The sequence below is a fragment of the Salvelinus sp. IW2-2015 genome, linkage group LG4q.1:29, assembly GCF_002910315.2.
Source record: "Salvelinus sp. IW2-2015 linkage group LG4q.1:29, ASM291031v2, whole genome shotgun sequence".
Taxonomy (NCBI): domain Eukaryota; kingdom Metazoa; phylum Chordata; class Actinopteri; order Salmoniformes; family Salmonidae; genus Salvelinus; species Salvelinus sp. IW2-2015.
The window spans coordinates 24370451-24394932 of NC_036842.1; the positions used below are offsets into that span (position 1 = coordinate 24370451).

At 43.1% G+C, this 24482-nt stretch overlaps 1 protein-coding gene across 4 annotated transcripts in view; it reads right to left on the reverse strand.

The window, feature by feature from the left end:
- Window positions 1-24482, reverse strand: part of LOC111961707 (voltage-dependent N-type calcium channel subunit alpha-1B-like) — a 235501-nt gene that overhangs the window by 16109 nt on the left and 194910 nt on the right. For all 4 annotated transcript variants that reach the window (XM_070442465.1, XM_070442456.1, XM_070442461.1 and 1 more), the window contains 10 exons: window positions 24244-24381; window positions 21741-21942; window positions 20666-20830; window positions 17470-17580; window positions 14833-14916; window positions 12177-12293; window positions 11297-11362; window positions 851-942; window positions 479-629; window positions 235-362 (listed from right to left, as the gene is read on the reverse strand). In XM_070442465.1, coding sequence (XP_070298566.1) covers window positions 235-362; window positions 479-629; window positions 851-942; window positions 11297-11362; window positions 12177-12293; window positions 14833-14916; window positions 17470-17580; window positions 20666-20830; window positions 21741-21942; window positions 24244-24381 — 1254 coding nt within the window. The remainder of the gene's footprint in view (window positions 1-234; window positions 363-478; window positions 630-850; window positions 943-11296; window positions 11363-12176; window positions 12294-14832; window positions 14917-17469; window positions 17581-20665; window positions 20831-21740; window positions 21943-24243; window positions 24382-24482) is intronic.

A 24482-nucleotide genomic window follows, 5' to 3' on the forward strand; every position in this document is an offset into this window, starting at 1 on the left:
CAGCCCCACTAAAACGGGATCCCTCCCTGCCCGTCAATCGTTGTCAAACGTCACAGAGTCATCCCACTGGAACTTAGAGCCATCGTTGATTTGTCACCGACTATTTGCTATACCCTTCACTATGACACTTCATGTCCCTCCCTTCACCTCTTCACTCCTGAACCTAAAACTGACGCTGTCTTGACTCAGGGGAAGAAAATAATAATCACCTGGAGGAGGATTAAAGACACCTACCAGGCAGCAGGGTCGTACTCGGCCCAAACACGGATGAATTCGTCCAGGTGGTGAGGCCCCAGGATAGAGGCGTCTCTGGTCAGGTACTCAAAGTTGTCCATGATGACCGCCACAAACAGATTGAGCATCTGGAGGAAGGGAGAGGGAGGTGGAGAGGTGAATGGTCCTTTCTTGCTGATCATTGGTCAATCATTGGACATTGGTCATCCTGATTGGTCATTCATTTGTGATGGCCCATACTGACCAGAAAGGAGCAGAGGAAGATGAAGGAGACAAAGTAGAAATAAGCAAAGTCACTGCCGCACTCCTTCCCTCCGGACCCTGACAGCTTATCACATGGACGGTTACTCAGACACGACAGCATGATCTCATGCCACGCCTCACCTGTTGCACTCCTGCAAAGGGACACACACACATTGTAGATACACACATCTACACAAACAAACACATGCAATGTAAGCACTGTATATCCATCATTGGACAATGTATATCTACCACAAACACCACCATGAGCATAAGGAAATACATGGCTATTGTATTACATTATACTGCAATAGAAATAATAGAAAGATATGTGAAAAAAGGTCTAAAATGGAGAATGTGGAGACATGGTCACCTGAACAGAAGCATCAGAGCCTGGAAGAAGGTCTGGAAGTTGTTGTGGTGATTGATGGCTGATTCCTCATTCAGCTCAATGTTTCCAAACACCTGAAGGAAGCAGAAATGGCCAGCATGGCAGTTAGAGGGATTCCCTGCATGTTATCTGCATGTTATCTACATGTGTGTCCCAAATGGAACCCCATTCCCTATATAGTGCACTACTTTTGACCAGAGCCCTATGGGTTCTGGTCAAAAGTAGTGCACTATGTAGGGAATAGGGTGCCATTTGAGACACACATGCGAGTTAGAAATAGGGAAGTGATTTGTATAAGAAAGTGATCCAAGGAGCTAGTGCTGATTGTATCAGCCTTTGCACGATTCGATACGATGCAATGTAATGCTATCTCCAAAAAGCACATTAGCCACGAATCATTACTTTTCTCAAATCCTACCAGAGTAGGCAGAAGACTATGTGTGTCAACACATTACCACCACCATACTTGACCATTGGTATGAGTTTTTTACTGTGGAATGTAGTGTTGGTTTTTCGCCAGACATAACTGTAGCCATGTCATCCAAAAAGTCAACTTATGTTGGCCAAAAAGCACCTGGATGATCGTCAAGACTCCTGGAAGAATGTTGGACAGATGAGTCAGAAGTGGAACTTTTAGGACGACATGGGTCCCATTATGTCTGAGGAAAACCCAACACTTCATTCCACAGTAAGAATCTCATACCAATGGTCAAGAATGATGGTGGTATTGTGATGGCTTGGGATGCTTTGGTGCCTCAGGAACAGGACAACTTGCTATCATTGAAGGAACCATGAATTCTGCTCTGTATCAGAGAATTCTAAAGGAAAATGTCAGGTCCAACTGTCTGTGAGCTGAAGCGATACTGGGTCATGCAGCAAGACAATGATACAGAACACACAAGCAAGTCTACATCAGAACGGCTGAAAAGAAACATATTTGAAGTTTTTGAATGGCCTAGTCACAGTCCAGACCTAAACCCCATTGAGATGCTGTGGCAGGACCTGAAACCCACAAATGTCACGGAGTTAAAGCAGTTCTGCATGGAAGAGTGGGACAATATTCCTCCACAGCAATGTGAGAGACTGATCAACAACTACAGGAAGCATTTGGTTGCAGTCATTGCAGCTAAAGGTGGCACAACCAATTATTGAGTGTAAGGGGGCAATTACCTTTTCACACAGATGCTTTGGGTGTTGCGTATCTTTGTTAATAAAATTAATCAATTCATTATCAACATTTTGTATTATTTGTTCACTCAGGTTCCCTTTATCTAATATTTGGTTTTGGTTGAAGATCTATGAACATTCAGAGTAACAAATATGCAAAAATAGAGAAAATCAGAAAGGGGGCAAAAACTTGTACAGTACCAGTCAAAAGTTTGGACACACCTACTCATTCCAGGGTTTTTCTTTATTTTTACTATATTCTATTCTACATTGTAGAATAATAGTGAAGACATCAAAACTATAAAATAACACATGGAAACATGTAGTAACCACAAGTTTAAAACAAATCAAAATATATTTTATATTTGAGATTCTTCAAAGTAGCCACCCTTTGCCATGATGACAGCTTTGCACACTCTTGGCATTCTCTCAACCAGCTTCACGATGTAGTCACCTTTTCAACAGGACAATGACCCAACACACCTCCAGGCTGTGTAAGGGCTATTTGACCAAGAAGGAGAGTGATGGAGTGCTGCATCAGATGACCTGTCCTCCACAATCACCCAACCTCAACCCAATTGAGATGGTTTGGGATCAGTTGGACCGCAGAGTGAAGGAAAAGCAGCCAACAAGTGCTCAGCATATGTGGGAACTCCTTCAAGACTGTTGGAAAATCATTCCTCATGAAGCTGGTTGAGAGAATGCCAAGTGTGCAAAGCTGTCATCAAGGAAAAGGGTGGCTACTTTGAAGAATCTCAAATATATATTTTTTTAATTAACACTTTTGGTTACTACATGATTCCATATGTGTTATTTCATAGTTTTGACGTCTTCACTATTATTCTATAATGTAGAAAATCGTTTTTCTTTTATTTAAAAACTTGAATGAGTAGGTGTGTCCAAACGTTTGACAGGTACTGTATGTGTGCACGTAGATGCATGTTTGTGTGTGAGAGTGCGTTCGTGCATGCACGTGTGAGGCAGTCACACAGTGTGATCTCCCATTGAGACCACACCAAAACAACGTTAGGGCCTTCCTCCATTATTAACATGCCTCTGGGCCAGGTCAGCCTCAGTTTTTGGCCCATAGAGAACAAAACACTACGACAACAGCCTGTCTTGGGTTATACATTTTTGTTCTGGACAATGTACCGAAACTTCAATGTTCACACTGTACTATACCAGACATCAGCACACAATTGAACCATAGAAGAGTCAATGCATAGTGATTATGTTGTACAATACTATCTACAGTGAGCTCCAAAAGTGACAAATGTTTTATTGTTTTGGATCTGTATTCCAGCACTTTGGATTTTAAATGATACAATGACTATGAGGGTAAAGTGCAGACTGTCAGCTTTAATTTGAGGGCATTTTCCTCCATTTTGAGTGAACCGTTTAGAAATTACAGCACTTTTTGTACATAGTCCCCTGAATGAATTTGTGAATATTGATGAGTGAGAAAGTTAGACGCACAAATATCATCCTCCCCAAAGATGCTAACATCCCCTGTTATTGTAATGGTTAGAAGTTAGCATGTCTTAGGGGTATGGTATTTGTGCTTTTGTAACTTTCTCACTCATCATATTCACGATCCATGAAGGATTAGCTGTAATAATTCATGTAGAAGTGATAACATAATATATTATTATTTACAATAAAAATTACTTCAAAATGACACAATACATTATTTACCATTAATTTCTATTGGGCACAAAATAATCTGAAACACAACCAAAACAAACAGCAAATGCATCCAACAAAAAGTCACAAGCTTGATGTAGTATTGTGTGCTATGAAAATGGGACCAAATACTTAACATTTTACTACTTTAGTACACATACAGTTGAAGTCGGAAGTTTACATACACCTTAGCCAAATACATTTAAACTCAGTTTTCACAATCCCTGACATTTAATCCTAGTAAAAATTCCCTGTCTTAGGTCAGTTAGGATCACCACTTTATTTTAAGAATGTGAAATGTCAGAATAATAGTAGAAAGAAGGATTTATTTCAGCTTTTATTTCTTTCATCACATTCAGAAGTTTACATACAATCAATTAGTATTTGGTAGCATTGCCTTTAAATTGTTTGACGTTTCGGGTAGCCTTCCACAAGTTACCCACAATAAATTGGGTGAATTGTGGCCCATTCCTCCTGACAGAGCTGGTGTAACTGAGTCAGGTTTGTAGGCATCCTTGCTCGCACACGCTTTTTCAGTTCTGCACACACATTTTCTACGGGATTGAAGTCAGGGCCCTGTGATGGCCACTCCAATACCTTGACCTTGTTGTCCTTAAGCCATTTTGCCACAACTTTGGAAGTATGCTTGGGGTCACTGTACATTTGGAAGACCCATTTGCGACCAAGCTTTTCCTGACTGATGTCTTGAGATGTTGCTTCAATATATCCACATCATTTTCCAACATCATGATGCCATCCATTTTGTAAAGTGCACCAGTCCCTCCTGCAGTCCCTCCTACCAAAGTACGTTCATCTCTAGGAGACAGAACGCGTCTCCTTCCTGAGCGGTATGACGGTTGCGTGGTCCCATGGTGTTTTTTCTTGCGTACTATTGTTTGTACAGATGAAAGTGGTACCTTCAGGCATTTGGAAATTGCTCCCAAGAATGAACCAGACTTGTGGAGGGCTACAATTTTTTTTCTGAGGTCTTAGCTGATTTCTTTTGATTTTCCCATGATGTCAAGCAAAGAGGCACTGAGTTTGAAGGTAGGCCTTGAAATGCATCCACAGGTACACCTCCAATTGACTCAAATTATGTCAATTAACCTATCTGAAGCTTCTAAATCCCTGACATAATTTTCTGGAATTTTCCATGCTGTTTAAAGGCACAGTCAAGTTAGTGTATGTAAACTTCTGACACACTGGAATTGTGATACAGTGAATTAGAAGTGAAATAATCTGTCTGTAAACAATTGTTGGAAAAATTACTTGCATCATGCACAAATTAGACGTCCTAACCGACTTGCCAAAACTATAGTTTGTTAACAAGAAATGTGTGGAGTGGTTGAAAAACGAGTTTTAATGACTCCAACCTAAGTGTATGTAAACTTCCGACTTCAACTGTAAGTAAATTTGTCCCAATACTTTTGGTCCCTAAAATGGGGGACTTTATACAAAATGTGCTGTAATTTCTAAACGGTTCACCCGATATGGATGAAAATAACCTCAAATTAAAGCTGCCAGTCTGCACCACATCCACACTGCTGAAGTACAGAGCTAAAACAAAAATAATTCACTGTCCTAATACTTTTGGAGTTCACTGTATCTATCTAGACATTTTTATAATCTAATAACAATAGAATTGAATGACATGGTGACACCCTGTATTCTGCCCAAGTCCACACGTATAGGGTATATCCAAATGGCACACAAATTTTGATATTCCCTATATAGTGCACTGCTTTTGACAAAGGCACTATATGGGGATAGCGTGCCATTTGGGACGCACAGATAGTCCTGATAATAACAAAGAGCCAGATAAGCTTATTTTGGCTCCCTGTTTAATTGGGATATGAAGTTTGTCACTCATGGTGGGGGGTGTCCTGATCCACCCCTCCCTCTGGGGCCCTGTAGTCATTATACAGCATCTCATTATACAGCATCGCTGATTAAATGAGGGCTCTTTTACCAGAAGACACAATTACCATTGGTTTATAATGCCATGCAAATCTAGTGGATGGCACGCACCTCCATTGTGCATACAATTGATCAGATTTGCTGCCACATAGGCTTCCTTTTAAATGAGCAATCAACTTTAAAGATTGGAACCATCTGTTTAAGAGGAGAGCCAGGTTCTCTGTGTGTCTCTCCCATAGAGCAGAAGCTATTGACATTCTCTTTATGATTATAAATGCTTATCTTGTTGTGTTCCGTGTATATATATTTACATATTTTCTTCGCATATCTTTTCATATTTTTTTTCTTCTAAATTCTCAACTTCAAAACACTCTCCTGCAACCCGCCTCACCAATTAAAAAAAAAAAGTATTATTCACCTCAAATCTGAAATCCACAACAGAAGCTAGCCAGAAGTTAGCCAGAAGTTAGCCAGAAGTTAGCCAGTTCACAAGTTAGCCAGTTTTGTACAACGCGACTCAGACCAGAGCATACCGGACCTATTTTCTCTCCATATCCCTGGATTTCTACCGCAAGCTCTGGACATTTACACCTGGATCTTGCAGCTAGCTAGCTGCTATCCGAGTGACTATTGGCTAACGTCGGTCCCGGAGCAAACATCAGTTATTCCAGAGCTAGCCAGCTGAAGAGATCCATCAGCCACTCCTGGGCTACAATCACCTATCCGGATCCGTTTTACTGCCGATGCGGAGCCCCACCGGGCCTTCACGACTGGACTACCGACGTTATCTGCCTGAGGGAGTTATCCAACTTTGTCTCTCCGTCGCGACGTAACCTGAATCGCTAATCGTTAGCTGTCTTATCGGCTGCTATCTGAATAGGTCTATCGGATAATTTTCTTGTGCCACTATAACTATAACGCCAATTGGATTGGTCCCCTCTACCACACGGAACCCCACTAATCTACCGACGGAAACGCACGAGGTGGCTAAAAACAAACCTCGATCCTCTGCCAGCTTGCTACTCATGGCCCGGCTAGCTGTCTGAATCGCTGTGACCCCAACCAACCTCACTACTCACTGGACCCTTATGATTACTCGGCTAAGCATGCCTCTCCTTAATGTCAATATGCCTTGTCCATTGCTGTTCTGGTTAGTGTTTATTGGCTTATTTCACTGTAGAGCCTCTAGCCCTGCTCATTATACCTTATCCAACCTTTCAGTTCCACCACCCACACATGCGATGACATCACCTGGTTTCAATGATGTTTCTAGAGACAATATCTCTCTCTCTCATCACTCAATGCCTAGGTTTACCTCCACTGTATTCACATCCTACCATACCTTTGTCTGTACATTATACCTTGAATCTATTTTATCGCCCCCAGAAACCTGCTCCTTTTACTCTCTGTTCCAGACGTCCTAGACGACCAATTCTCATAGCTTTTAGCCGTACCCTTATCCTACTCCTCCTCTGTTCCTCTGGTGATGTAGAGGTGAATCCAGGCCCTGCAGTGCCTAGCTCCACTCCTATTCCCCAGGCGCTCTCTTTTGATGACTTCTGTAACCGTAATAGCCTTGGTTTTATGCATGTTAACATTAGAAGCCTCCTCCCTAAGTTTGTTTTATTCACTGCTTTAGCACACTGCCAACCCGGATGTCCTAGCCGTGTCTGAATCCTGGCTTAGSAAGACCACCAAAAACTCTGAAATCTCCATCCCTAACTACAAWATTTTCAGACAAGMTAGAACGGCCAAAGGGGGCGGTGTTGCAATCTACTGCAGAGATAGCCTGCAGAGTTCTGTCCTACTATCCAGGTCTGTACCCAAACAATTWGAAMTTCTACTTTKARAAATCCACCTCTCTAAAAACAAGTCTCTCACCGTTGCCGCCTGCTATAGACCACCCTCTGCCYCCAGCTGTGCTCTGGACAYCATATGTGAACTGATTGCCCCCCATCTATCTTCAGAGCTYGTGCTGCTAGGTGACCTAAACTGGGACATGCTTAACACCCCAGCCATCCTACAATCTARGCTTGATGCCCTCAATCTCACACAAATTATCAATGAACCTACCAGGTACCACCCCAAAGCCGTAAACACGGGTACCCTCATAGATATCATCCTAACCAACTTGCCCTCTAAATACCTCTCTGCTGTTTTTAACCAGCAATCACTGCCTCATTGCCTGCATCCGTAATGGGTCAGTGGTCAAACAACCTCCACTCATCACTGTCAAACGCTCCCTGAAACACTTCAGCGAGCAGGCCTTTCTAATCGACCTGGCCCGGGTATCCTGGAAGGATATTGACCTTATCCCGTCAGTAGAGGATGCCTGGTTATTTTTTTTAAAATGCCTTCCTCACCATCTTAAATAAGCATGCCCCATTCAAGAAATGTAGAACCAGGAACAGATATAGCCCTTGGTTCTCTCCAGACCTGACTGCCCTTAACCAACACAAAAACATCCTGTGGCGTTCTGCATTAGCATCGAACAGCCTCCGTGATATGCAACTTTTCAGGGAAGTTAGAAACCAATATACACAGGCAGTTAGAAAAACCAAAGCTAGCTTTTTCATGCAGAAATTTGCTTCCTGTAACACAAACTCAAAAAAGTTCTGGGACACTGTAAAGTCCATGGAGAATAAGAACACCTCCTCCCAGCTGCCCACTGCACTGAGGATAGGAAACTCTGTCACCACAGATAAATCCACTATAATTGAGAATTTCAATAAGCATTTTTCTACGGCTGGCCATGCTTTCCACCTGGCTACCCCTACCCCGGTCAACAGCACTGCACCCCCCACAGCAACTCGCCCAAGCCTTCTCCATTTATCCTTCTCCCAAATCCAGACAGCTGATGTTCTGAAAGAGCTGCAAAATCTGGACCCCTACAAATCAGCCGGGCTAGACAATCTGGACCCTTTCTTTCTAAAATTATCTGCCAGAAATTGTTCCAACCCCTATTACCAGCCTGTTCAACCTCTCTTTCGTGTTGTCTGAGATTCCCAAAGATTGGAAAGCAGCTGTGGTCATCCCCCTCTTCAAAGGGGGGGACACTCTTGACCCAAACTGCTATAGACCTATATCAATCCTACCCTGCCTTTCTAAGGTCTTCGAAAGCCAAGTCAACAAAAAGATTACCGACCATTTCGAATCCCACCGCACCTTCTCCGCTATGCAATCTGGTTTCAGAGCTAGTCATGGGTGCATCTCAGCCACGCTCAAGGTCCTAAACGATATCTTAACCGCTATCGATAAGAATCAATACTGTACAGCCGTATTCATTGACCTGGCCAAGGCTTTCGACTCTGTCAATCACCACATCCTCATCGGCAGAATCGATAGCCTTTGTTTCTCAAATGATTGCCTCGCTTGGTTCACCAACTAGTTCTCTGATAGAGTTCAGTGTGTCAAATCGGAGGGCCTGTTGTCCGGGCCTCTGGCAGTCTCTATGGGGGTGTCAGAGGGTTCAATTCTTGGACCGACTCTCTTCTCTGTTTACATCAATGATGTCGCTCTTGCTGCTGGTGAGTCTCTGATCCACCTCTACGCAGACGACACCAATCTGTATACTTCTGGCCCTTCTTTGGACACTGTGTTAACAACCATCCAGACGAGCTTCAATGCCATACAATTCTCCTTCCGTGGCCTCCAACTGCTCTTAAATACAAGTAAAACTTAATGCATGTTCTTCAACCGATCGCTGCCTGTACCTGCCCGCCCTTCCAGCATCACTACTCTGGACGGTTCTGACTTAGAATATGTGGACAACTACAAATACCTAGGTGTCTGGTTAGACTGTAAACTCTCCTTCCAGACTTACATCAAACATCTCCAATCCTAAGTTAAATCTAGAATTGGCTTCCTATTTCGCAACAAAGCATCCTTCACTCATGCTGCCAAACATACCCTCGTAAAACTGACCATCCTACCAATCCTTGACTTCGGCGATGTCATTTACAAAATAGACTCCAATACCCTACTCAATAAATTGGATGCAGTCTATCACGGTGCCATCCGTTTTGTCACCAAAGCCCCATATACTACCCACCACTGCGACCTGTACGCTCTCGTTGGCTGGCCCTCGCTTCATACTCGTCGCCAAACCCACTGGCTCCCGGTCATCTACAAGACCCTGCTAGGTAAAGCCCCCCTTATCTCAGCTCGCTGGTCACCATAGCAGCACCCATCTGTGCTGCACCCACCACGCTTTAACTTCTCTAGGGTAGGGGGCAGCATTCGGAATTTTGGATGAAAAGCATGCCCAAATTAATGCCCAAATTAAACTGCCTGCTTCTCGGGCCCAGAAGATATGATATGCATATAACTGGTAAATTTGGATAAAAAACACTCTATAGTTTGCAAAACTGTTAAAATAGTGTCTGTGAGTATAACAGAACTGATTTGGCAGGCAAAAACCTGAGAAAAATCTATTCGGGAAGTAGTTTTATTTTTGGTTTTCTAGTTTTCTATTCAATGCCATTACAGTATCCATTGACTTAGGACTCAAATTGCAGTTCCTATGCCTTTCACTAGATGTCAACAGTCTTTAGAAATTGTTTCAGGTTTGTATTCTGAAAAATGAGGAAGTAAGAGCAGTCTGAATGAGTGGACCCTAAAGTGTCACAGAGCTTTTTCATGCGCGAGACCGAGAGAGTGCCTTTCTTGTTTACATTTTATATTGACGACGTTATTGTCGTATTATTGAAATATTATCGATTATTTAGGCTAAAAACAACCTGAGGATTGAATATAAACATCGTTTGACATGTTTCTATGAACTTTACGGATACAATTTGAATTTTTTGTCTGCCTGTTTTGACTGCGTTTGAGCCTGTGGATTACTGAAGAAAACGCGCAAACAAAATGGAAGTGTTTGGATATAAAGAGACTTTATCGAACAAAAGGAACATTTATTGAGTAAATTAATGTCTGCTGAGTGCAACCATATGAAGATCATCAAAGGTAAGGGATTAATTTTATCTCTATTTCTGACTTTCTCTATTTCTGATTTCACAAGAAGTTAATCTTTAAACCTATGTAATATATGTTTTGTTTTCTGAATTTTTATAATGAGTATTTCTGTATTTGAATTTGGCGCCCAGCAGTTTCACTGGCTGTTGAAGAGGTGGGACGCTAACGTCTCACATACCCAAGCGAGGTTAAGCACCAGCTGTCAGAGCAGCTCACAGACTACTGCACCTGTACATAGCCCATCTATAATTTAGCCCAAACAACTCCCTCTTCCCCTACTGTATTTATTTTGCTCCTTTGCACCCCATTATTTCTAGTTCTACTTTGCACATTCTTCCACTGCAAATCTACCATTCCAGTATTTTACTTGCTATATTGTATTTACTTCGCCACCGTGGCCTTTTTTTACATTTACCTCCCTTATCTCACCTCATTTGCTCACATTGTATATAGACTTATTTTCTACTGTATTATTGACTGTATGTTTGTTTTACTCCATGTGTAACTCTGTGTTGTTGTATGTGTCGAACTGCTTTGCTTTAACTTGGCCAGGTTGCAATTGTAAATGAGAACTTGTACTCAACTTGCCTACCTGGTTAAATAAAGGTGAAATAAAATTTAAAAATATGATATATAACATAGTATAGCATAGTCATTGTCACTGGACGTGTGTGTGGTATGACTCACCTGCATGCCGATGATGGCGTAGATGAAGAAGAGCATAGCGATGAGGAGGCAGACGTATGGTAGGGCCTGGAAATAGAAAATACACACACGCACCGAGAAGTTAACAGCACAGTAAGGTTTAATAGTCTTATTTATGGAGCAGAGCAGCCAACGTGACCCGCGGGGATGATTTCCTTAATCACATATATCCCAGACAAGGGAAGGGTACACATTAATCAGAAATAATGAGCTACCTTTTAACATTCTGCAGCAACTATCCATTTTCATTGGGGCTTAAAAGCTCTCACCACCCCACATTTAACCTGCTATCAAATTAACTATTCTTGGCAATGTCCTTGTTCTCTCTACGACGAAAGCGCCACAGAACAAACCACTTCTCTAAGACTCCAAATAAACATCAATATCACTCCAAATGCCATTAAAGGGATACTTTGGGATTTTGGCTTGCGTTAGCACAATGACTGGAAGCCTATGGGTGCTAGCAGATAGCCGTAGACTTCCAGTCATTGTGCTAATGCTAGTTAGCATTGGCTCCCGAAACTACCTCTAACTTCCTTCATACTGGACACAGACACATTTAAATGGTATCTACGAGTTCATCTGATGAAGTAGATATAGGGCCTCATTGCCAAAATCGCTAAGTATCCCTTTAAGTATACACAAACGCAAAAGAAAGATGTCCTCATTTTATTTCCTTATCTCCCCTTACAGTTCGATCTATATGCTTACAGTTATTACAAAATAATGAATCAGCCTACATTCATTAAATTCACTACTGATCAGATGAATACCATGTAACTCTCAAATCAAAAGTCCATGTTGAGTAGGCAGGGGTCAGACCTCAGGGTCAAGTGTCAGAGGCGACGGGTCAGTGAATCACCTTGAAGGACTGGACAAAGGTCCATAGCAGGATGCGAATGGTGTAGCCCTGCCTCAGCAGCTTGATGAGCCTGGCCGCCCTGAACAGCCTCAGGAAACTCAGATTGATCAGCTTGTCCTGCAGGAGGAGACACACTTGAATTCAAACTGGTCTTGGATCAGATTTGGGTTACACTCAGAATGGTTGAGGTTAACAAGGGGGCTCAGTGAAGCAGTGGTACCATTTCAGTGAAGAGTATCTACCTATCCATTTATGTATGATTTAGACTGTCCGCCAAGGGAATGGTCAAAAGCAACGGGAACAAGACACTTACCGTCTAGAGAGGCCCATAGTGTCAGAGAGGGAGCACAGGCACCAGCAAAGAAATAGCAGAAGATGGAAACACAGTGAGAGAAAGATAGAAAACCAGAGAGAGAGAGAAGAAAAAGACTGTCACGGGGAGAGAATTTCCCACACAAAGGGAAATTTCATCCACAAAGAGAGTTAAATAGTAAACGGACTACTCCAATCGACTTCAGTGGTACTGTGCTGCAATCTGCACAGAGGCTTTTCCTGATCCCCCTTTCAAACTCCGCCTGCCACTGCGGTCTGTCCCCCAGCTCCATACTAATCTATCTAGAAGGAGAGGGAGCTCTCAGCCATCCCCAGCAGCTCTCTAAAGCAGGAGGATATGCTGGTGGCTTCTACTGATTACCTCACCAACAGTAATGTAACTTGGTTAAACCTCATGAAAACATCCTCATTCAAGGAGTAAATGTATTATGAGTGAAGACATACAGGCACGACTGCATATAGGAGAATCGCTATGTGCCGATGCATTTTGTAAATTGCCATATAAACTCAGCAAAAAAAGAAACGTCCCTTTTTCAGGACCCTTTCTTTCAAAGATAATTCGTAAAAATCCAAATAACTTCACAGATCTTCATTGTAAAGGGTTTAAACAGTGTTTCCCATGCTTGTTCAATGAACCATAAACAATTAATGAACATGCACCTGTGGAACGGTCGTTAAGACACTAACAGCTTACAGACGGTAGGCAATTAGGGTCGCAGTTATGAAAACTTAGGACACTAAAGAGGCCTTTCTACTGACTCTGAAAAACACCAAAAGAAAGATCCCCAGGGTCCCTGCTCATCTGCGTGAACGTGCCGTAGGCATGCTGCAAGGAGGCATGAGGACTGCAGATGTGGCCAGGGCAATAAATTGCAATGTCCGTACTGTGAGACGCCTAAGACAACGCTACAGGGACACAGGACGGATAGCTGATCGTCCTCGCAGTGGCAGACCACGTGTAACACCTGCACAGGATCGGTACATCCGAACATCACACCTGCGAGACAGGTACAGGATGGCAACAACAACTGCCCGAGTTATACCAGGAACCACCACAATCCCTCCATCAGTGCTCAGACTGTCCGCAATAGGCTGAGAGGCTGGACTGAGGGCTTGTAGGCCTGTTGTAGGGCAGGTCCTCACCAGACATCACCGGCAACAACGTCGCCTATGGGCACAAACCCACCATCGCTGGACCAGACAGGACTGGAAAAAAGTGCTCTTCACTGATGAGTCGCGGTTTTGTGTCACCAGGGGTGATGGTCGGATTCATGTTTATCGTCGAAGGAATGAGCGTTACACCGAGGCCTGTACTCTGGAGAGGGATCGATTTGGAGGTGGAGGGTCCGTCATGGTCTGCGGTGGTGTGTCACAGCATCATCGGACTGAGCTTGTTGTCATTGCAGGCAATCTCAACGCTGTGCGTTACAGGGAAGACATCCTCCTCCCTCATGTGGTACCCTTCCTGCAGGCTCATCCTGACATGACCCTCCAGCATGACAATGCCACCAGCCATACCTGTCTCTTATACACATCTAGATGTGTATAAGAGACAGGGCCTGTACTCTGGAGAGGGATCGATTTGGAGGTGGAGGGTCCGTCATGGTCTGCGGTGGTGTGTCACAGCATCATCGGACTGAGCTTGTTGTCATTGCAGGCAATCTCAACGCTGTGCGTTACAGGGAAGACATCCTCCTCCCTCATGTGGTACCCTTCCTGCAGGCTCATCCTGACATGACCCTCCAGCATGACAATGCCACCAGCCATACTGCTCATTCTGTGCGTGATTTCCTGCAAGACAGGAATGTCAGTCTTCTGCATGGCCAGCGAAGAGCACGGATCTCAATCCCATTGAGCAAGTCTGGGACCTGTTGGATCAGAGGGTGAGAGCTAGGGCCATTCCCCCCAGGTGCCTTGGTGGAAGAGTGTGGTAACATCTCACAGCAAGAACTGGCAAATCTGGTGCAGTCCATGAGGAGGAGATGCACTGCAGTACTTAATGCAGCTGGTGGCCACACCAGATACTGACTGTTACTTTTGATTTTGACCTCCCCTTTGTTCAGGGACTCATTATTCAATTTCTGTTAGTCACATGTCTGTGGAACTTGTTCAGTTTATGTCTCAGTTGTTGAATCTTGTTATGTTCATACAAATGTTTACACATGTTAAAGTTTGCTGAAAATAAATGCAGTTGACAGTGAGAAGACATTTCTTTTTTTTCTGAGTTTATATTTGCCATAAAATAAGTTGTATGGGTACACTGTACTGAAGCAGCTCTTACATAAAGTAAGATATTGTATAGGGTCATGGTAGCAGCACTTACCTTAATCTCTGTGACCAAGATGTCTGTGATACTCCCCAATACTGTCACAAAGTCAAACACGTTCCAAGCTTCCTTCAGGTAATTCTGCAACAGAGGAAGAGAGAGGAAGAAAGAGAAAGAGAGAAATAGAGGGTGAGAGAGGGGGGAGGGAGAGGGATAAAGAGGTTTTATTGTGATTGGTACCAAACCCTTGCTCTTTAAATGCTTTCCTCAGGCCACACTCTACAGAGCATGTCTTCTAAGCTCCTCAAATGAGGCAGCTTTTAATGAGTTGCTTTGAGTTTCATTAAAAGGCCATCCAATATATAGCCTACAGAGTGTCACTCACTCCCAGACACACACACTCAGAGATTCTAAACAGCGGCATAGACCTAAGACAGACAGGCGAATCTGTCAGGTGGCATGGCAGTGAGCATACGCTTCTCCTGGGGAGCATAGCAATTTGAAACTACATAGGCGCCCAGAGAGAGAGGGAGAGCGAGTGGCCCATCCATCTGGGCTAAGTGCTGAACAGGTGGAGGTAATTGGCGTGTGAAAAAAGCCATTTGACAAATGAGCCTGGGGATGAACTGTGAATGAATCTGGAGATGAAGAGCCTCGCATAGGGGCCAGGTGGCCCGGTGCTGCCTGGGAGATGTATTCCTCCCTCCCTCCATCCCTCTATCCCACTGCTTTACCTTCCCACCCGCATCCCCTCAACGTAAGCTGTTGTATCATCCCCAACACACACCTCGCCTCGCCACCTTGCTGAAGGCTTGTCAGCCTACCCTTGTCCACACTACCCCTGGCCATCCATTAACCTTCCAATGTTTTCACAAAGGCTCTTTATCAGTCTCTGTCCTGATTTCCCCCTTTCTCTATCTCTGCCTGTTTCTCTTCCCCACCCTGGTACTCAGTCATCTACAGTTGAAGTCCGAAGTTTACATACACATTAGCCAAATACATTTAAACTCAGTTTTTTGCAAATTCTGACATTTAATACGAGAAAAAAATTCCCTGTCTTAGGTCAGTTAGGATCACCACTTTATTTTAAGAATGTGAAATGTCAGAATAATAGTAGAGAGAAGGATTGATTTCAGCTTTTATTTCTTTCATCACATTCCCAGTGGGTCAGAAGTTTACATACACTCAATTAGTATTTGGTAGCATTGCCTATAAATTGTTTAACTTGGGTCAAACATTTCGGGTAGCCCTCCACAAGCTTCCCACAATAAGTTGGGTGAATTTTGGCACATTCCTCCTGACAGAGCTGGTGTAACTGAGTCAGGTTAGTAGGCCTCCTTTCTCCCACAAATGATCTACAGGATTGAGGTCAGGGCTTTGTGATGGCCACTCCAATACCTTGACTTTGTTGTCATTAAGCCATTTTGCCACAACTTTGGAAGTATGCTTGGGGTCATTGTCCATTTGGAAGACCCATTTGCGACCAAACTTTAACTTCCTGACTGATGTCTTGAGATGTTGCTTCAATATGTCCACATAATTTTCCATCCTCATGATGCCATCTATTTTGTGAAGTGCACCAGTCCCTCCTGCAGCAAAGCACCCCCACAACATGATTCTGCCACCCCCGTGCTAGACGGTTGGGTTGGTTTTCTTCGGCTTGCAAGCCACCCCCTTTTTCCTCCAAACATAACAATGGTAAATATGGCCAAACAGTTCTATTTTTTTCCCATCAGCCCAGAGGACATTTCTCCAAAAGGTACGGTCTTTGTCCCCATGTACAGTTGCAAACCGTAGACTGGCTTTTTTTATGGCAGTTTTGGAGCAGTGGCTTCTTCCTTGCTGAGCGGCCTTTCAGGTTGTCGATATAGGACTCGTTTTACTGTGGATATAGATACTTTTGTACCGGTTTCCTCCAGCATCTTCACAAGGTCCTTTGCTGTTGTTCTGGGATTGATTTGCACTTTTCGCACCAAAGTACGTTCATCTCTAGGGGACAGAACGCGTCTCCTTCCTGAGCGATATGACGGCTGCGTGGTCCCATTGTTTTTACACTTGCGTACTATTGTTTGTACAGATGAACATGGTACCTTCAGGTGTTTGGAAATTGCTCCCAAGGATGAACCAGACTTGTGGAGGTCTCCAATTTTTTTTCTGAGGTCTTAGCTGATTTTTTAAAAATTTTCCCAAGATGTCAAGCAAAGAGGCACTGAGTTTGAAGGTAGACCTTGAAATACATCCACAGGTACACCTCCAATTGACTCAAATTATGTCAATTAGCCTACCAGAAGCTTCTAAAGCCATTACATCATTTTCTGGAATTTCCCAAGCTGTTTAAAGGCACAGTCAACTTAGTGTATGTAAACTTCTGACCCACTGGAATTGTGATACAGTGAATTAGAAGTGAAATAATCTGTCTGTAAACAACTGTTGGAAAAACGACTTGTGTCATGTACACAGTAGATGTCCTAACCGACTTGCCAAAACTATAGTTTGTTAACAAGACATTTGTGGAGTGGTTGAAAAACGAGTTTTAATGACTCCAACCTAAGTGTATGTAAACTTCCGACTTCAACTGTATTTTCCCCAAAAAGACAACTTAAGTGATTCCAAAATTATTCTACAGTCTATTTTCCTAAATGCTTAGATAGATAGTGACCATGTGCTGTAATGTATGGAGAGATGGAGGCTCACCAGTGGCCCGAAAGCGATGATCTTGAGGATGCACTCTAGTGTGAAGAGAGCTGTGAACACAATGTTCAGGTACTTCAGCATGGCCTCATACAGCTCCGGAGCACCGTGAAACTGAAGGAAGAGGTCAGAAGTCAGGCAAAGGTCGGGAAGATGTCAGAGGTCAACATTCATTCCCACTGAACATGAGGAAATGATAATCGGCATGTCCATTTCCAATGTCAGACAGACAGACCATTGTAATACTTGTTAAAGTTATCCTTCCCCTCTTTCTTCATCTTTCTGTCTCTATCTGTCACACCACCCCGTCCTTAATTAATTGACCTGTAATTAACAAACACACTTAGTATCTCCAGGCCTCCACTCATACCAGCTGCATACATTCCACTGATGCGCGCATTTGGAACATCTACATTTAAAAAAGTATAATAAATCAATTGAATATACACCACAATAAATCCATTATTTATTTTAATCAGGTCTAAAGAAACATTATTATATGAAGAAAATGTATTTCAGAAGAACAGAATATGAGTTGGTCTTCTGTATGTTATCTGGCAGTTATGTGACAAGAAATGCTTATAAGTCCTGTGCCATTATTTTATATTACGTGATTTTATTGTAAGAAGAATATCATTGAACTTAGCAGAATAAAATAGAAAGGATATTGTTCCCATTCCGGGAAAAATTAAGTTGTGCGCAAAAGTGATAATTTGAAAAATAGTTATTTAGAGTTATTTGGCCATTTTAGTTTTGAATGATACAAACCTCAGAATGTGTTATAAATCAAAACATATATGGGCTGCATGATGTGACTATAGGCTATTAATGCGGAGTCTGTTCCTTGCCTCAGGCTGTACAGCTGTTCTCTCATCAAGTGATCATATTTTCACCCATCACACTATTCTCAATTTAATCTTGTCTTTACTATGTAAAATTAGTTTAGATTTAGAATGGCCCATTATGAAATGGGCAGGAACAGGGCCAGGGAAAAAAAGGCATTGTCACGCCCTGACCATAGAGAGACTTTTTTATTCTCTATTTCTGTTAGGTCGGGGTGTGACTAGGGGGGGGGGGTGTTCTAATCTAGGTTGTTTATGTCTATGTTGGCATGGTATGGTTCCCAATCAGAGGCAGCTGTTTGTCGTTGTCTCTGATTGGGGATCATATTTAGGCAGCCATTTCCCCACTGTGCTTTGTGGGATCTTGTTTTTGTGTTGTTGCCTGTGAGCACTCGTGAATGTCACGTTTCGGTTATTCTTTATTGTTTTGTGCATTTCATTAAATAAATATGTGGAACCCAGATCACGCTGCGCTTTGGTCCGAGTATGCTTCCAACGCCGATCGTGACAGGCATGTCATCTGTATGCACTTGAATAGGGAATGGAGGACTTGCACTTTCTCCCCCAATCAATGAACCAACATCATCGCCTAGGGCGCCTAGGGCTCTCACCCAGACTCATGGATAGAAAGTTTGGAGCATAACATAAGGTAACCAGTCCATCCAGTATGCATAATAATACAGTGTACACTCAAAGGCTATTACTCAAATGTGTTTAATTTTGGAGTATAGTCTAGACCAATTATGCACCAGAGATCTTAAATCAGTTTTGTGTTGTGTTTTCTGCCATGGGTAATATGCGATAGTCTATGTATTGTATAATGGCACAATCATCATTTTAATTCAGATTTTTTCATCATAAGCCTATGCATAAGCTCTTATGTGTACGGGTGTTTTGAATGAATCATCACCTTAGAAAGCGTTGTCCATTTCGTTGTGTTAGGCTTTGAAACAACATCCACAACAACCATGTTTTACACTCAGTCGCAACCTGCTGTTGAACTTCTTTCTTCAAATTGATCATCACAGTGAGGTGAGTTTTAAAAGCACTACACCGTTTTGATGAAAAGTGTTTGTGATTTTCCATTGCATTTCCATTGACATCAGAATGGTTAGAGAGACGACAGAGCCCTGACTACCAGGCCATTAGGACCTGATGGAGAAATGATAGAGCCCTGACTACCAGGCCATTAGGACCTGATGGAGAAACGATAGAGCCCTGACTACCAGGCCATTAGGACCTGATGGAGAAACGATAGAGCCCTGACTACCAGGCCATTAGGACCTGATGGAGAAACGATAGAGCCCTGACTACCAGGCCATTAGGACCTGATGGAGAAACGATAGAGCCCTGACTACAGGCCATTAGGCCCTGATGGAGAAACGATAGAGCCCTGACTACCAGGCCATTAGGACCTGATGGAGAAAGATAGAGCCCTGACTACCAGGCCATTAGGACCTGATGGAGAAACGATAGAGTCCTGACTACCAGGCCATTAGGACCCTGATGGAGAAACGATAGAGCCCTGACTACCAGGCCATTAGGACCTGATGGAGAAACGATAGAGCCCTGACTACCAGGCCATTAGGCCCTGATGGAGAAACGATAGAGCCCTACTACTAGGCCATTAGAACCTGATGGAGAAACGATAGAGCCCTGACTACCAGGCCATTAGGCCCTGATGGAGAGACGATAGAGCCCTAACTACCAGGCCATTAGGCCCTGATGGCCTGGTAGTCCGTGGATTTTTACTGTGGTAATGACTCATGGCTGCCAGTATGTTGGTAATACGGACACCGCAACAGCCCTATCCCTCAGTCTGACAGACCTGTAAAGGTCAATACCTGGAGATAAGCCAGATGGATCAACCATGTGGTTAAGGTCAAAGCAACAGAGAGGCTGCTTATACATTAACAACGGATACGTTCAATGTATCCATCCAAATTATACTGATAACCTGTGCCAAAACCCTGTCTCAAAGTTATCCGACTCAAGGTAGAAAGTTCCCCTTAAATCAGATCTAGGATAAGATTTCCCAACCCCCAAATCATTAATTAGAGTTATGACAAATGCTCTGACCCTGCGTCAGTGATCAAGGGCAACTTGCAATGCTTATATCCAGTTATAGGTTGCGTTGCAGGCTGACTTCATAGCAGACGATAAAATTGCATCAACCAATGGTTGTGTGCCACATTACTGACTGTGCAGAGGGGCATCCAATTGCTATATCATTTGATGTGTACAGTTATCCAGGCATTCTAAGATCTGGCATGCGTCTATAATGTAGTCAGCCTGGAACGGGACCATTGTTTCTACAATGGACACATTGCCGATGGTGTGTGGGAAGCATCACTGACCTTCATCATCAGCACCACAGTGTTGAGTGCGATCATGGTCATGATGGAGTACTCAAAGGGCGGCGACACCACAAACTGCCACATCTTATACTGGAACGACTGCTTGTCTGCTGGCATGTAGCGCGTCAGAGGCTTGGCGTTGATGACAAAGTCGATACAAGCTCTCTGTGTTGGAGGAGGGGGAGGGAGGGAAGGGAAAGAAAGAGGGAGAGGGATGAGGTGAGAGTTTGTGAAACTCACTCACTCATCTCCCTAATCATATCTGATATTGTTCAAACACTGATTACCAACATTAAAAAGGACCAATGTACAATCAAATGAAAAAGATCAAAGGCTGAACTAACGTCCGATAAGTGCTGGCATGCAACCTAACAGTTTCCAGGAGTGTTTAATATGCCAGGACAAGGCAGCAAAAGGAGTCTGATCACTTGCCAGTAGTTTACAGACAAGAAACACAAATGCTGTGTCCCAAATGGCACTCTATTCCCTACATAGTGCACTGCTTTTGAGCCCATAGGGCTCTGGTCGAAAGTAGCGCAACATAAAAGGGTGCCATTTGGGACATACTGTAGAGTGAACCTCAGTGATGTAGGAAATTAAGATACAGCTGGATGGACTACACTGGGCTGGTTGCTCCTCCTGAGGGTTGCTGTTCTTCTGTGTTGATGCCTTCTGAGGGAAACAACAGGCTAGCAAGGAAATCAACTGAAATATATCCACAGGTGCTATGAAAAGTGTTGAGAGATCCAACACTGGGACGTTTTCAACAGAGGAGAGGCAGAAATGACTTGGCCTTATATTAATAATTGTTAGTGCACGTCTCAACAAAAAGTGAGTTACCTCCTACTGGGTGCCAGACAACTAGGTGAGAGTGTGTCTGTTCTCTGTGTATGTGTGTATTTTTCTCTCTGCTTGTGTATGTGTGTCTTTCTGTGTGTGTATCTCTCTATCTCTGTTGTCCAGCGTGTGTTCAGATAGCATACTGTACCTCGTTCTTCTCCAGTCTACAATCTGACATGGCCTCGTCTCCCGGCTCTTGGAAGGTTTGTGTGTGTGTGTCTGTGTGTTTGTGTACCTCGTTCTTCTCCAGACTACACTCTGACATGGCCTTGTCTCCCTGCTCCTGGAAGGTGATGATGATCAAAGCCACGAAGATGTTGACAAAGAAGAAGGGAAAGACCACAAAGTAGACCACATAGAAGATAGAAGTCTCCATACGAAAGCCTGGGCTGGGGCCCTCATCCTCATAGGTGGCATCCACAGAATGCTTTAGGACCCTGGAGAAAACAGGTAAACACAGAGGGTCCGTTTTGCATTTTTCCCATTAATGGTTAAAGTAAGGATTTGGGTAGGGGAAGATGATTCTAGATCTGTACATAGAGGAAACTATCCTAATACTATCTAAGCCTAACTAGCTTAATTGTTTTAACCTATACATACACCACTAGGCAGCCATGGCAGGGAGGGCTGTCGTGGAAAATTGCGAGATTATGTTATAGTGCTTGTAAGATTATATTATACTCTTTGTATTGCATTAGAATGGTTGTATTATTCGACAGAATAGAATCTGTCGACTATTGTGTGTTCAGTGTTCCACTGAGGATGGGCCTCTATGAGATAGCACTGACAGAGGAGATTTACGATGTCTTTGGCCAATAAATCCTAAAGAGCATTCCAGATAGTAAAGGTAATGTTTTTGTACTAGGAACGAGATTAGAACCCTTGTTTAAGAGACCAAACTGAGCGATAATTTATAGCGAATGCAATCTGGCTAAGTGTCACATTCTGACCATAGTTTGCTTTGTATGTTTCTATGTTTTATGTCTAGGTTGTCTATTTCTATGTGTTTGGTCAGGGCGTGAGCTGGGGTGGGCATTCTATGTTGTTTTTTCTATGTTTGTATTTCTGTGTGTGGCCTGGTATGGTTCTCAATCAGAGGCAGCTGTCGATCGTTGTCTCTGATTGAGAATCATACTTAGGTAGCCAGTTTTCTCACTATGGGTTGTGGGTAGTTAATTTCTGTGTTTCACCATACAGAACTGTTCGGTTGTTTGTTCGTGTTTTTGTTATTTTGTTCTGTGTTCATTTGATTTATTAAAAATCTAATTATGGACACTACCACGCTGCACATTGGTCCGATATTTCCTACTCCTCCTCAGACGAAGAGGAGAACCGTTACACTAAGGGATACTCCTCTCTCAAGTAAAAGTATTTATTTGTGAAGAGTTCCTATTATCTGTGATTTGTCATGTCGACTAGGGGGGTATATCTTGGCTATAAAATATATTGGTATTCTTTTATAGGGACTCTCAGAATTCATTATAGACACCGAATTGATCTGAGAGTCAAAGGGCTATAGTAAAGCTCACATTATTAAAGATGAAGTTTTAGTATAACTCTGACTGGTGTGTGGTTTGTAACTCTCCTCATTTGATAATACAGGAAATTGCCACGACAGGGCACAGAAGAATATGTGATGTACAAGCAGGCTGTGGAAAAAAAGCAATACATTTACTGTAACAAAATATGTCCAATATTCCTCTTTCATCTTCCATAACTGAGTACAGCAGGGAATAATATTATGAAGCAGGGAATATATGAATGTTTACCAGGTTGCATAACAACAACAAATGAGTTTTTTGAATATGATTAAAACAGATATGCAGCAAATGTGTAAATAAAACTAAAAACACTGATGTTTTGAAGATATTCAGCTTTATATTAATTTCTGAGAATACCAAAAAGAGCTGTAGTACCCCTTCTCAAGCCCTATTCGCCGAGTCACAGGGAATAGAGCCATTTTGATTTAAAGATTAATCTAACGCTAGTTAGCTCTTTTACATTTTATTGTGTATCCCTTGTTAAACCCTGTACTTGGGGTAATGATTTCCCTGAGGAAGGAGATGTGGAGAGAGACAATGAATGACTGACTAGCTGAGGAGAGCACTTAAGACATTGTGGTGTCCTCAACTCCAACCCTGGTCAGGTTCTACATGCCATAAATTTGTGCGAATGATGAAGGCCATCTTACTGACTAGCGCTGTCTCCTCCTGAACATTACCTCAGCACGCCATTACGCACGCACACACACATACCTCTCCCACTGGATTTCACCCCACCTAGTCTCACCCCGAGAGCATTTATTTGCGCCACATCATTTGCACTTTGGCCTTTGGAATGGATGTCAAATGGGATGTTCGTCTTGTAAAGGACATTGTGTACATTCAATAGGGGTCAATGGACCCGATAGGAACCCTCTAGTCTGCCTGGAATTATTTGGGAAGCTAATTGGCTAGCCGGTGGTTATGTGAATAGGTGATGTGTAGATTGAGTGGCCTGTGGTTATGTAAGTAGGTCATTGCCAGTGACTGGCTAGTCGGCAGTAATGTAAGTAGGCCACGTGTGAGGGATTGGCTGGCCTGTATTTCTCTTCACAGTTGATTGGCTAGCTATTCTGTGGTTATGTGAGTAGCTAATTACCAGTGATGTGCTAGCCTGTGGTTGTGACTAGGTCCTTACAGGTAATTGGCTGGCCTGAGCTTCTCTCTACAGCTAATTGGCTGGTGTGGGCTACTCACATTGGCCAGCCCTCCCCGGTGGAGACGGTGAATAGGGTGAGGAAGGCCCACAGCACATTGTCATAATGGAACTCATACTTCCTCCACTCACGATCCTGGGCCGCCACTTCATCACCGTCATAGTCGAGAAACTTACCCCTGATGAACGATGGAAAGAGGGGGAGAGAGAGGAGAAAGAGAGACAGACAAAGAGAGAAAGAAAGAGAATAGCACAATATTGTATTATTATCTTGTAGGTA